The following is a 15,062-nucleotide window of genomic DNA, read 5'->3' as shown; positions in this document are numbered from 1 at the left end:
GAAAATTGTAAAGCAAAACTCATTCTTTTTGAGAAGTTTTGATAAATTCATTTAATGAAAATACATGTTATCAAATACTTCTTTTTAAAAAAAGCTTAACAACTTCCAAATGGTTAAAAAAAAAATCTTCGTATATCTGGAAATAATATATACTTGTCTTAATTGAAGTGGCGTATCAGTGAGTTAAATCAGTTGACAATACCATTAGTTTTACTTTACAGACTCTTTAAAATAAATAGTCTTGATCTGTGGTTTCAAAAGCAAATTATAAAGCTATATATTGTACCTTAATTTTATTATCTTAATAATGCCAATAAATTCTATTTTATGTGATAAAGGACACGGATTACATGACCTAACAGATCAGAAAGATAGGATATTAAGTATGACAACAACAGTGGCAACATCACATTATTCTGACATAAACAGTCTTAGGAAATCCTTAACTAGTCCTTGTAGGCTTTTAGGAAAACATATTTAGGCCTCTACAAATCTAGAAAGTAGAAAAATAATAATTCTTTATTATGACTTTAAAAGCAAAAAGGCTAATTTACCCTATTCTTTAAAAAATTATAAATGGCCAGAAAAGAAGTGCCATTTCAGAATAAACTACCATAAAAAGACTGTAGCTGTTTTTAAAATAATGCTACCATTTTGCCATTTATCAAATATAATTAAAGGCAGAAAACCTGCTACTTTATTCATTGCCTTCTTTAAAAATTAATGAAAGTAGTTTTCTCTGCAAACACTTACCATCCACTCGGATATAATAACGTCCACTTTTTCTACAGGAAGACGAACTTCTTCGATTTTTCCTTTAATTAGCATAATAGTATCTTCAAGTTTATTTAGTCTGAAAATTGTCATAATGAATTAAATTAGTATGTTAAACAGATTCTGAAAACTAGTCAAATTACATAATTTCTTGGCAACCGTTCATTTTAGTTTATGGAACCCAAAGGTATGTTTTTTCAAAGTTTATTTATTCTCTGGGCACTGTAATTGTTTTTTGGTCACATCATGAACCCCCCAGAATGTTTCTGGTTAATACAATAATACAACTAAACCAGCATTTAAAACTACAGCATGAAAAGAAACCCGAATTCTATTCAAAATACATGTCAATAAAGTTAATGGGTCTTTTTTTTTTTAAAGGGAGAGGTGGAGACAGACAGACCAGACAACAAAAGTACATTTTAAAGGGAAGTAGTGTGTCACAGTGGAGAGACAGTTAGGGCCAGAGCTCTTACACTGATTTCCAGGTCCTCTAGCACTTGTCAGCTAAGTGATCTTCACCAAATTATGTAACAATCTCACTGAGCCTGTGTGTTCAGGTGTAAAATAGAAAGATGATACCTTCCCTAACTACTTCACAGTCTATTATGAGGATGAAATATTTGTGAAAGCTATGTACACATCCTCAAGCCCTATATAATGGTAACGTATTATCATGAATAACAAAATACCGTATGCTGTGTAAAACTTGAAATTCTCCTCCCATCATAAATAATTTAACCTTGTCCAATACCATTCATTAGATATTTTTACATGCTTGATCACTAGATTAGCACATATTTTTCACCCCCTCCTTTTGCAATTTCAAATGAACAACAGAGTTAAAGAGATAATTCCAAAAAGCTAAAAGCAAGCTACTAAGCTTGTATCTAATTAAATAAACTCACAACCTTCAAAAGATGTACATCTGAATTATAAAGGATTTCTTCTGCTAACAAAGGAGGGATTTTCCACCCAAATTTCACTGAGGTATTATATACGTAAGATTAAATGCATTTTAAGGGTAAATTTTGTTGAATTAAAAAAAAAACAGATATACTTGGGTGACCACCACCACCACTATCAATATACAGACATTTCTATTTTCTTACGAAGATTCATTAGTGCTCCTTCCAGAAAATCCTCCCATCCACAGGCAAGCACTGATTTCTTTCTTTTACTACATATTAAAATTTGTATTTTGGGGACTTCCCTGGTGGCGCAGTGGTTAAGAATCTGCCTGCCAATGCAGGGGACATGGGTTTGAGCCCTGGTCTGGGAAGATCCCACATGCTGCGGAGCAACTAAGCCTGTGTACCACGACTACTGAGACTGAGCTCTAGAGCCCACGAGCCACAACTACTGAGCCCACGAGCCACAACTACTGAAGCCCGCGTGCCTAGAGCCCGTGCTCCACAACAAGAGAAGCCACCTCAGTGAGAAGCCCACGCACTGCAACAAAGAGTAGCCCCCACTCGCCGCAACTACAGAAAGCCCGCGCACTGCAACAAAGACCCAACGGCAGCCATAAATAAATAAATTTATTTTTTTTTTAAGTTTGTTATTTTGTAGAGTTTTACATAAATGGAATCATACTGAATGTACCCCTTTGTGTCTGGTTTCTTTCAAAAAGCATACTTTTTAGATTCATGCATATGTTTCTGTATATCAGTAGTTCCATTCCTAGGTATTGTTGAGTAGTATTCCACTGTATGAATAAAACACTTTTGTTCACCCACACACCTGGGGATGGAATTCTGGATTATTCCAGCTTTGTACTATAATGAATAAAGCTGCTATTAACATTTATGTACAAGAACTGCTCTGTTAAATGGAAGTGATAGAACTTGTTAGGAAACTGCGATTTTGTTTTACAAAGTTCATATACAATTATACATTCCAACAAGCAATATATGAGCATTCCTTTTTAAATTTTTGAATTTTATTTTATTTTTTTATACAGCAGGTTCTTATTAGTCATCAATCTTATACACATCAGTGTGTACGTGTCAATCCCAATCGCCCAATTCAGCACACCCCCCCACCCCTCCCCCGCTGCTTTCCCCGCTTGGTGTCCATACGTTTGTTTTCTACATCTGTGTCTCAATTTCTGCCCTGCAAAAAGGTTCATCTGTACCATTTTTCTAGGTTCCACATATATGCGTTAATATACGATATTTGTTTTTCTCTTTCTGACTTACTTCACTCTGTACAACAGTCTCTAGATCCATCCACGTCTCTACAAATGACCCAATTTCGTTCCTTTTTAGGGCTGAGTAATATTCCACTGTATATATGTACCACATCTTCTTTATCCATTCATCTGTCGATGGGCATTTAGGTTGCTTCCATGATCTGGCTATTGTAAATAGTGCTGCAATGAACACTGGGGTGTATGTGTCTTTTTGAATTATGGTTTTCTCTATAGCTTCACAACCTAGTCATCTTAGTATTGCTGATCTTTTAAATTTTAACTGGGTGTTAAGATCTCATCATGGTTAAAAGTTGCATTTTCCTAATGACCAAGTATTTTTTCCATATGCTTACTGGCCATATTCCCCTATCATCTTTTGTTCAAATTTTTTGCCCATTTAAAAAATTGGCTCAGTTGTCTTATTATTGAATTTTAAGAGTTCTTTACATCTTCTGGATAAAAACCCTGATGGATTTAAGTACAGTGAATATTTTCTTCCATCCTGTGGCTTTTTCATTTTTTTAATGATACGTTTGAAGAGCTAAAGTTTTTAATTTTGATAAAAACCAATTTATCATATTTTTCTTTTGAGGTTCATGCTTTTGGTGACATATCTAAGAAATCTTTGCCTACATCAAATATTTTCACCTATGTTTTCTCCTAAATTTTTTTTAGTTTCCATTTTAAGTTATTTTTTCCAATATAGCATCATGATCATTATTTTCATATATAATGAAAAAACTTTGCTGGAAAAACTATCACAAGTGATAGTTTCAACTTTGTTGAAGAAAAAGTATTACCAACCCATGGAATTACTTCAGAATCGTTGTCAAAAATCAATTAAACATAATGTGTAAGCTTATTTCTGAACTTCCAATTCTGCCCCAAGATTTAGATGCATATCCTAATGCTAATACAACAGTTTCTTGATTTTTATAGCTTTAAATCAAGTCATGAAGTCTGACAGTGTATGTCCTTTAACTTTATTCTTCTTTTAAAATTCTTTTGGATATTCCAGGTCATTTGTGTTTTCCATATGAATTTTAGGATCAGCTCTCAGACAATATGTAAACAAAACAGCATTTCTATGTCCCAATAGGAAGTAATGAGAAAAGAGAATGGACATATCTCGGTGAGTGAATAAGGATCAGACTGTCAAATCTGACTCACATAAGCCAGAGATTTTACCCAGTGTCAGGCTTCACAAATAATTTCAAAAATACGGGCAGTTAAGAGGTCCAGACTAATCAGGGAGAAGTCTGGGACATGAAAAGCAACTTCTTTATTCTTCCCTTCCCTGTATTAGACATGCACACTCTGGCCTAGAGTAGACAGGCCTCTAAGTAAGGTGCACAGGTTATTAACTTCCACAGTAAGAAGTCCTGCTCTATGTACCAGATTGCTCCCTGCTTTTTCTGAGTCTCTTGATTGCCTGTATCATTGAAATTATTAATAAAGCTTAATACTGGATAATCTCTCTGGGTAATCCTGGGTAATCAGGTTTCTGTGTGTCTGACTTGAAAATATTTTATCTCAGAGTAGTGCTGTGAGGAGGATTCATACAGATCCATGAATCAAAAAGGCTGAGGCACTTTTTAGCCAGAAAAAGGAGGAGACTGAAAAATAAGAGGAGGATCTAATCCTGGGATAGCTGCCTACTCATCCTTGGTGTGAAGTGGCAAAACTGAGATTCAGAGAAAGTAGCTACTGGCCTGACAGGCAGCAGCAGGCAGAGAGGAAGACAGTAAAAAATTACACTATCTGGCAGTTACTAGCATTTCTGAAAAAATGCCAGTCTTTTCAGAGAAGAAATGATGGCAAGAGAAAGGACCAGAAGAAGTTTTTCCTCTCACTGGAAGGCCTTCTTATGCTTATATGGCTGCCTGGGAAGATGAGGTATCCACTAAGAAAGTAATGAACTTAAAGCTTGGGGTTACCCCCAAAGACGATACAAACGGAGGAGAACATGGTCAGAGGACTGAGTGCTGAGAATATTTTGTGAAAGAGGACATTTTTGAGAGACATCCGAGAAAATGCTGGTGAAATCATTACTGGCATGGATAAACAATCAGGAGGATACTATCACTTATTTTACATACAACTGAGTAGAAAGGATTACTTGGGTCGATGATAGATCCCTAAGAGGCTGTGACCAGATGCTTCCAGGTGATACAACAACTAAACTACTACAGTGAGTAAGAGCAGGGCTGCAGTTTATCTATCTCAAGAGAGGTAATCCCCTGTCATCACCCCAACCCTCAAGCAGAACAGTCTAAAACAGTAGGCATGTTATGCATGCAAGTCAACTTAGACTGGCTTTATGATAACAATATAATTTAATGCTATTGGCAAAGATAAGAACAGATGTGGAAATCAGCAACTCCTCCTTCTTGAGCACTTTATGTAATCTTGTTATTGGGAAGCCAAGAGAATATTCAGGAGGCAGTATCTGATTACTTTGTTCAGTTACCAAGAATAGTACTGCATGATGTTTTTGACATACAAAAGAAAGGGGGCATCAACAGGAGAAAAGACGGAGGAAACAAAAACCAGCTCACTGAGAGGGGAGTTTAGATAGCTTTCGAAATATGATGTGAAAAAGAGAAATTAGATAACATTTCTACTGAGTTATTAATAAGCTTTGTAAAGAATGGTTCAAATCCTGGTAGTCATTAGGGTCTTCACAGGTTTTTTCTTTGCAGAAATCATTGTAGAAAATGTTGTAAGAGTAAAGATACCAGAGAAATACATGGCAAGGAAATACTGACCAATGTCAGAGGATAAAACGGGGAAGAAGTTGTTAAAACAGCTGACTGGTAGTTCATGCACAGCATCTATTGGGGGATATTCATCCCTTGGATGAATTTTCCATTAAAAGTGACTTAATGGGCTTCCCTGGTGGCGCAGTGGTTGAGAGTCTGCCTGCCGATGCAGGGGACACGGGTTCGTGCCCCGGTCCAGGAGGATCCCACATGCCGTGGAGCAGCTGGGCCCGTGAGCCATGGCCGCTGAGCCTGAGCGTCCGGAGCCTGTGCTCCGCAGCAGGAGAGGCCACAGCAGTGAGAGGCCCGAGTACCGCCAAAAAAAAAAAAAAAAAAAAGTGACTTAACGTCCTTGCATTGTCTGGAAGGAGGTTAGAAATATTAACAATACACTTTGATATACTTTAATTTTCAGTGTGTGTTTCATGTTCTTTACAGAAATACAATTTTTCATATTAATTATGTATTCAGTACTATGAACAATTATATGCCAATAAATTGGACAACTTAGAAGAAATGGACAAGTTTCTAGAAACATACAGCCCACTAAAATTTAATCAAGAAGAAACAGATAATTTGAACTGAACAATCACTAGAAGTGAAATAGAATCTGTAATAAAAAAACTCCCTGCAAACAGAAGTCCAGGACCACATGGCTTCACTGAGGAACTTTACCAAACATACAAAGAAGAACATATACCAATCCTTCTCAAACTATTCCAAAAGACTGAAGAGGAGGGAACACCTCCAAAGTCATTCTATGAAGCCACCATCATCACACTGATACCAAAAGCAGACAAAGACACTACAAAAAACAAAAGAAAATACACACACACACACATATAGTAGAGGCCAATATCTTTGACGAATATACATGCAAAAATTTTCAACAAACCAAATGGTGAAAAGCTGAAAGCCTTCCCACTAAATTCAGGAAGAAGACAAGAATGACCACCCTCACTGCTTCTATTCAACATAGTATTGGAAGTCCTAGCCACAGCAATCAGACAAGAAAAAGAAACAAAAGGTATCCAAATTGGAAGGGAAGAGATAAAATTGTCATTACATGCAGATGATATGATACTTTATATAGAAAAACCTAAAGCCTCCACACAAAAACTACTAGAACTGATAAACAAATTCAGCAAGGTAGCAGGATACAAGGGTAACATACAGAAATCTGTTGCATTTCTTTACACTAAAAATGAAATATCAGAAAGGAAAGTAAAAAAAAAAAAATCCCTTTTAAAATTGCATTTAAAAAAAAATACTTAGGAATAAACCTGACCAAGGAGGTGAAAGACTTATACACTGAGAACTATAAAACACTGGTAAAGGAAACTGAAGATGATTTAAAGAAACAGATAGATATCCCATGTTCTTGGACTGGAAGAATTAATATTGTTAAAATGGCCATACTACCCAAAGCAAGCTACAGATTGAATGTGATCCCTATCAAATTAGCTATGACATTTTTCAAAGAACTAGAACAAATAATCCTACAATTTATATGGAACCACAAAAGACCCAGAATTGCCAAAGTAATCCTGAGGAAAAAAAACAAAGCTGAAAGCATAACCCTCCCAAAGTTCAGACAATACTATAAAGCTACACGAATCAAAAGAGCATGGTATGGGGCTTCCCTGGTGACACAGTGGTTGAAGGTGCTGATGCAGGGGGCACGGGTTCGTGCCCCAGTCCGGGAAGATCCCACATGCCGCGGAGCGGCTGGGCTGGTGAGCCATGGCCGCTGAGCCTCCGTGTTCGGAGCCTATGCTCTGCAACAGGAGAGGCCACAGCAGTGAGAGGCCCGTGTACCGCAAAAAAAAAAAAAAAAAAAAAAAAAAAAAAGAGCATGGTATTGGCATAAAAACAGACATATGGATCAATGGCACAGAAAAGAGAGCCCGAAAATAAACCACCACCTACAGTCAATTAATCTTCGACCTAGGAGGCAAGAATATACAGTAGAGAAAAGACAGTCTCTTCTGCAAGTGATGGTGGGAAAGCTGGACAGCCGCATGTAAACCCCTCACACCATACACAAAAATAAACTCAAAATGGCTTAAAGACTCAAATATAAGACATGATACCATAAAACTCCTAGAAGAGAACATAGGCAAACAGTCTCTGAGGTAAATTGTAACAGTATTTTCTTAGGTCAGTCTCCCAAGGCAATAAAAATTAAAGCAAAAATCAACAAATGGGACCTAATCAAACTCTGTACAGAAAAGGAAACCATAAACAAAACAAAACAAAAAGACAACCTACAGACTGGGAGAAAATATTTGTAAATGATGCAACTGACAAGGGCTTAATTTCCAAAATATACAAACAGCTCATAATACTCAATAACAAAAAAACAAACATCTCGATGAAAAAATGGGCAGAAGACCTAAGTAGACATTTCTCCAAAGAAGACATACAGATGGTCAACAGGCACATGAAAAGATGCTCAACATCACTAGTTATTAGAGAAATGCAAATCAAAACTACAATGAAGTACCACCTTACACCAGTCAGAATGGCCATCATTAAAAAGTCTATAAATAATAAATGCTGCAGAGGATGTGGAGAAAAAGGGAACTCTCCTACACTGCTACTGGGAATGTAAATTGGTGCAGGTACTATGGAAAACAGTATGGAGGTTCCTTAAAAAACTAAAAACAGAAATACCACATGATCCAGCAATTCCATTCCTGGGTATATATCCAGATAAAACAGAAACACTAATTCAAAAAGATACATTCACCACAGTGCTCACAGCAGCACCATATACAATAGCTAAGACATGGAAGCAACGCAAGTGCCCAGCAACAGATGACTGGAGTAAGAAGATATGATACACAGACACACACACACACACACACACGCACACACATAATGGAATACTAATCAGCCATTAAAAAGAATGAAATATTGCCACCTGCAGCAACATGGATGGACCTAGAGAATATTATGCTTAGTGAAACAAGTCAGACAGAGAAAGATAAATACTGTATGATATCATTCATATGTGGAATCTAAAAAGTAATAAAAACGAGCTTATATACGAAACAGAGGCACAGAAATAGAGAACAAACTTATGGTTACCAAAGGGGAAAGGCAGAGAGGGACAGAGGACAGGGATGAATTAGGAGTTTGAGATTAGCAGATACAAACTGCTATATATTAAGACAGATAAACAACAAGGTCCTACTGTATAGCACAGGGAACTATATTCAGTATCTTTTAATAAATGATAATAGAAAAGAAGATGAAAAAGTATATATGTATAACTTAATCACTTTGCTGTACACCAGAAACTAACACAACAGTAAATCAACTATATGTCAAATTAAAAAAATTAAAGTATTCAGCACCTTGATACTTTATTATTGTAATAACTTATTTATAGCTTATTTCTGATATCAATATTCACAAACATATTACTAGGGAACAAGAACAGTCTTGTTCCTTCATTTCCAATTCTTATACCCTTCTTTTTATTGCCTTGCTCCACTGTCTAGGATCTCCTTTACAGTGTTGAATAGAAAAGGTGATGGCAAGTATCCCTGTCCTGTTCCTGAACTTAAAGTGAATGCTTTCAAAGCTTCATCAAGTTCTAGGCTGTAATTCTGGTTTTTGTAGATACACTGTGCCATGTTACAATATAACATTCTAGTTCTAGTTTGCTAAGAGTTTTAATATATAGATACATTGAAGGGATATGGAATTTTATCAAACTTTTTTTCCTGAGATATCTCAAAATATTTTTCTGGTTGATTTTCTCAAATTTAACCAAACTTGTACTCCTGGGATAAACTTTATTACCTTCCAATATATTGCTCAATTAATTTTCTAATATTTTGTATAGGATGTCTGCACATATGTTCACAAATGAGTGACCTGTAATTTTCTGTTCTACTGCCTTAGTAGAGTTTTGGTATAAAGGTTATACTGGCCTCATATATGGATGCTTGATTCCCAACAAATATGACAGTGCAAAGTAGAGAGGAAAGAATGGTCTCTGTACTAAGTGAGACTGGGACAACTAGGTCATTTAAACAGATTACAAATAATAATAATAATAATAATAATAATAATAATAATAATAGTAATAATAAAAAGCTGGATCACTACCTCATACCATATACAAAAAACAATGCCTGGTAGATTACAAACTTACATGTAAAAAACACAACTATAAAATTTATAAGAGAATATAGGAAAACACCTCCATAAGACTTCTTACCCAACTCACATATAGTGGCAACCATAAACATGAATGATGCTCATGAAAACTGAGAATTTCAGTACATCAAAGTCACTATGAAGACAGTGAAATAGCAAGCAAGAATGAGAACTTTTTCATTACATAAAATCTATGAACAAATCAAATAAAAAGAAATTTAAAGATTGCCTACAAATAATAAAAAGGCCCAACTCAATGGAAACCTGAACAAAAGACATAAACAGATATTTCACAGAAAAGGAAATCCAAATGTCCAATAATCACATGAAAAGATGCTCAGCCTCACTGACAATCACAGAAGTGCAAATTTAAATTGCAATGAGATACTGCTATACAACCAACTGGAAAAAATTCTTAAAGGTAGGCAATACCAACCAGAAATGTTACATACTATTGGTAGAAGTATAAATTGGTAAAACCACTCTGGAAAATAGCCTGGCGATGCTGAGAAAATGTGAAGATATGTATACCCTAAAGCCTGCAATTTTATATGTAAATATATACCCCACAGATGTGTGTACCAGGCACATGTACAGAAAGTTCATAACAAAATCGTTCTTAACAGACCTAAACTGGAAAACACAAAAATTCCCATCAAGAACAGAAAAGATAAATTGGGATATATTAATCAATGGCATTCTATATAATAATAAACATGAATGAACACTAAAAATAATGTTGAGCAAAACAAGCTAGACAAAAAGAATGCATATGATTTCATTTATCTAAAGGTCAAAATTGAGTAAACTAAACTATGCCCATTTAAGTGGTTAATATATAAAGCAATATAAAGGAAGTGATTACCACCAAAGTCAGTATGGTACTTACCTCAATCAAGCAGGGAGAGCATCTGACTGAAAAAGGGCAAAAGGAGGTGGGAGGAATGCTAAAGTGCTGGAAATGTTCTCTTTCCTATTATTTATCCATACATATGCATATTAGAACATATAATTTATGTGTTATGCACTTTTTAATATGTATATCTCACACAAAGGTAAAAAAGAAAGGATGTTTATATCCCGTCTGAGTTTTTTCAAAGAGGTACTTAATAAAATTCTCTATGAAAAAACTGCTGCAGTTGCTTACTATTTACTGCAATATTTAATTGGGCTTTCACAACTACAAACACTTCAAAGGAAACAGAAAGCAATCTTCTAAAAAGAGCAAAATGTTCCCACTGCCGTAAAAATATCTTCAGAATGCTCATGCGAAACAAGGTGTATCCTGTAAAAGGCCATCTGCTCAGGCTGTTTATTGTCTGCTACAAGTCATAATCCTATTTGCCTCAGTAATTACTTGTTCAAATATAAATATAACCAGAAAGATTAAGATTTCAGGGAATACAGAAAAAAAGACAAAGGCCATAATTCCCAGTAATTCTGTATTAAAACATCACAACAGATATCATTCATGTAGATAACCCCTTTTATGAGACTGCTCATCTTAATCACCACCTGATTTACCATTCATGAAAGAAACTATAGATTTTACTTATTTTTCTTTTCTCAAGTGTCCAATCACTAAACCTTACATTAGCATAAAAGCATTCGAGGGCTTCCCTGGTGGCGCAGTGGTTGAGAGTCTGCCTGCCGATGCAGGGGACACGGGTTCGTGCCCCGGTCTGGGAAGAACCCACATGCCGCGGAGCGGCTGGGCCCATGAGCCATGGCCTCTAAGCCTGCGCGTCCGGAGCCTGTGCTCCACAACGGGAGAGGCTACAACAGTGAGAGGCCCGCGTAACGCAAAAAAAAAAAAAGCATTCGAAATGAATTCTATCTCTGGAAACACCTGCTCAAAAACTAGCATAGATTTAATCTATAGAAATACAACACCATAATAAAAAGAGTACGCTAAGTAAGTCTCTTAACTAATCCAATAAACACAAATTATCTATTTTTCTAAGTGAACATTTTGTTAGAACAACAATCACTATCCTATATTATTTCCTATCTTAAAAGTAGCAATTTAAGTTTTATCTCATGATACAGGGACATCATCATGATTATCTGATACTGGGCATACAGAGATAAAAGACATGGTCTGTGCGCTTAAGAACATGGTCTAAGGGATTCAGAGCAGTAAAGAACACAGGGTCCACAGGAGCTAATATAATAAGCCCTTAACTAAGTGACATTTGAGCTTAGTCAGGAAAAAACAGAGCATCCACAAAGACGTATGCAAGGATGGGGGTAAAGGAGGGTGCCTCATCTCTGTGTGCACAAACTGCTTGTGGTTATGTGTGTGTGTGCGTGTGTGTGTATGGAAGAGAAATTCCAAGTTTGAAGAGCTATAAATAGTTTAGTATGATTAGAACAACAAGAGGTAGTATGTAGTGACAAAGCTGGGAGGTAGTTACAGGGGATGCAAAGGAGTCTAGATTTTATTTAGAGATAATGAGGAGACATTTCAGGATTTTTAGAATGAGAAATATAGGATCAAATTTGTAATGTACCTCTGCCCAATGTGATTTTGATAAAAGACATAGTCTAGGTTCTAAGAAAGAACATGGTCTAGCAGACAGAGAGACGTGCAAACAGCATAAAGTACCACAGGGGTTCATACAATGAACACCTTATCAACTAAATGGCATTTAAAGCTGGTGACAAAATTATTATAAAGTTTACCTAGAAGAATACATGGGTGATAACTATTTTTTCAAAATGCATATGGGGCAGGGGGACAGGGAGGGAATACCCTGATATAAAAATATACAAGGCATATAGTATTACTTTGCTTTCAGTTAGCTATGGCACCCAAGCATACATATTTCTCTCTTGTTCCCCAAGCATGCTGAAATGACAATAAAGTAATACAAAATGTAATACACTTATAAACTCATGGAGATTTTAGAAGGTAATATCAAACAACCAAAGATTCTGATAAATTCAGTGGGGAAAAAAAGGAGACTCAAATGATTTTGGTAAACTTGTGAAGAAGGACCCAGTGCTCAGAGCACACATCAGAGAAGACTGTAGTGGAGGTGGGAGCCATTTTTCACAACACAAATCCCTGATGTCAAGAGGTATACAAAGTGGAAGTGACAAAGGAACTGAAAAATCATAGGAAAAGTGGTGCCCAGAACAGATCTCCCTCCCTTGTTCTCAGAGAGATGAGAGAAAACCCATACCAATTACCTTTATGAAATAATCTAGTCCTCCATTCATAAATGTAAAACAAAAGGAATCCTTAACTATTTGAGATAGGGGAAAGATGTAAGGACATCTCATAAACAACAAGTACTACCAGGCAGATAATTTCAATGCAGGGGCCAGACTTGCAATCAGAACAAAGCTATTCCATGAGCTGCCTCCCTCCCAAATGTACCATTTGTGTTTACAGGAGTGTAGCTGTGCAATTACTAACACTGGGGACATTTATTATTTAAAATTAGCAATAGCTTAGCTTCTAACACAATGAAAAAAATGAAGAAAGAATAACCTGGATTCAAGCAGAGACAATAGGTTTTCAGTCTTTCGTGTTGACAATTTATCTGGCTTTGAATGTTTGATGTCCTGGATCTTGAAAATACATTCATTCATTCATTCATTGAGTAAGTATGTACACTGAATACCTACCTGTGTGCCTGGTACCCTCCCAGGAGGTTGGGGCACATCCGTGAATGAAATGGAGAAAAATCCCTGTCTAACCTTAGGGAGCTTATATTTTTAGTAAAGCTTACATTTTCATGTACTTCATCTCCTGTAACCTAAGTCTTTAAAGTGAGATCTCATACCAGGATTAGAGGTAATTTTTAGTTTCTCCTTTATTCTCTCATGTCTTCCCAACACAAAAACAACTTTTTCCCCTTTCTTCCTTTATTTATTTAAAGGGGAAGAGAATTGGTAGGAAAGTCAATCTGGCTGCACTGAGAGAGTACATGACAGAAGACCAAATAACTGAATACAAATAACCGAGCTACTTATGTGCAGATGTGTTAATTCATGTGAGTATATACGCAATGCAAGAATGTGAATTAAGGCATGGATTTAAGAAACATCAATGAGGGACTTCGCTGGTGGCTAAGCGGTTAATAATCCGCCTGCCAATGCAGGGGACACAGGTTCGAGCCCTGGTCTGGGAAGATCCCACATGCCACAGAGCAACTAAGCCTGTGCACCAAAACTACTGAGCCTGTGCTCTAGAGCCTGTGAGCCACAACTACCAAGCCCTCGTGCCACAACTACTGAAGCCTGTGCGACTAGAGCCCGTGCTCCAAAACAAGAGAAGCCACCGCAATGAGAAGCACACCCACCGCAACAAAGAGTAGCTCCTACTCGCTGCAACTAGAGAAAGCCCGAGTGCAGCAACAAAGACCCAATGCAGCCAAAAATAAATATAAATAAATAAATAAATATAAAAGACACATCAACTGTAGACAAGGGATGGATTTGAGAAACAGTAAGGCTTTTCAAGAGGACTCTATCTCCAGCAAGTCTGCTGATGGAGACGCCAAGTTTGAGTCCCAGGTTCCCATTTTGACCTGTGAGAAGAGTTAATGCAGGTCTGTTCTCTCAGTTCTTACTTATCTCTGTAACCATGTCAATAATTCTGCATCAAACCCTAAGAACAAAATGCCTGAACATTCATGTAGTTTCTGGTTAATGATGCTATTCTATACACGTGAAGCTGTGGACCAAGACAAATCAGGAGGACAGCAATGTTTAAAGTAAACATGAAGATTAATGATATGTACCTGGTATCTGACATGGGTTTGTACAATGGCTGGTCACACAACAGGTATGTGCCTACGTGAACAGTTCTCTTTGAGAACTATAGACTCTAAGACTCAAGCAAACTTCCTTGGGTAGAGACATCTCATAAGAGTCTCTGAGGTTCACAGCTAGAAGGAAAAGTACATCTTGCGTGACTCTTGCAGAGAAGAAAGGATTTTGTGGAAGCCTGTACATGGCCTCCTTACCTATGGATATCTTTTTCTTACTGTCCCTGGACTATATCCTTTGCTGTAATAAATCTTAGCTGTGAACACAACTTTATATTGAGTCATGTGAGTTCTTCCAGTGAACCACTGAACTAGTGGGTAGTCACAGGACCCCCAAGACAGGACCACTGAGTTGACACAAAATTAAGGGGATGGTGG

The 15,062-nt window shown here is 36.7% G+C and overlaps 1 protein-coding gene across 2 annotated transcripts in view; it reads right to left on the bottom strand.

Annotated features, from left to right (window-relative positions):
- The window catches only part of PRMT3 (protein arginine methyltransferase 3), a 136,071-nt gene that overhangs the window by 84,562 nt on the left and 36,447 nt on the right, over nt 1–15,062 (bottom strand). For both annotated transcript variants that reach the window (XM_060018608.1, XM_060018609.1), the window contains one exon: nt 754–853. In XM_060018608.1, coding sequence (XP_059874591.1) covers nt 754–853 — 100 coding nt within the window. The remainder of the gene's footprint in view (nt 1–753; nt 854–15,062) is intronic.

This window comes from Delphinus delphis, chromosome 8 (genome assembly GCF_949987515.2).
Source record: "Delphinus delphis chromosome 8, mDelDel1.2, whole genome shotgun sequence".
Lineage (NCBI taxonomy): Eukaryota > Metazoa > Chordata > Mammalia > Artiodactyla > Delphinidae > Delphinus > Delphinus delphis.
This window is presented reverse-complemented; position numbering and strand designations above follow the sequence as displayed.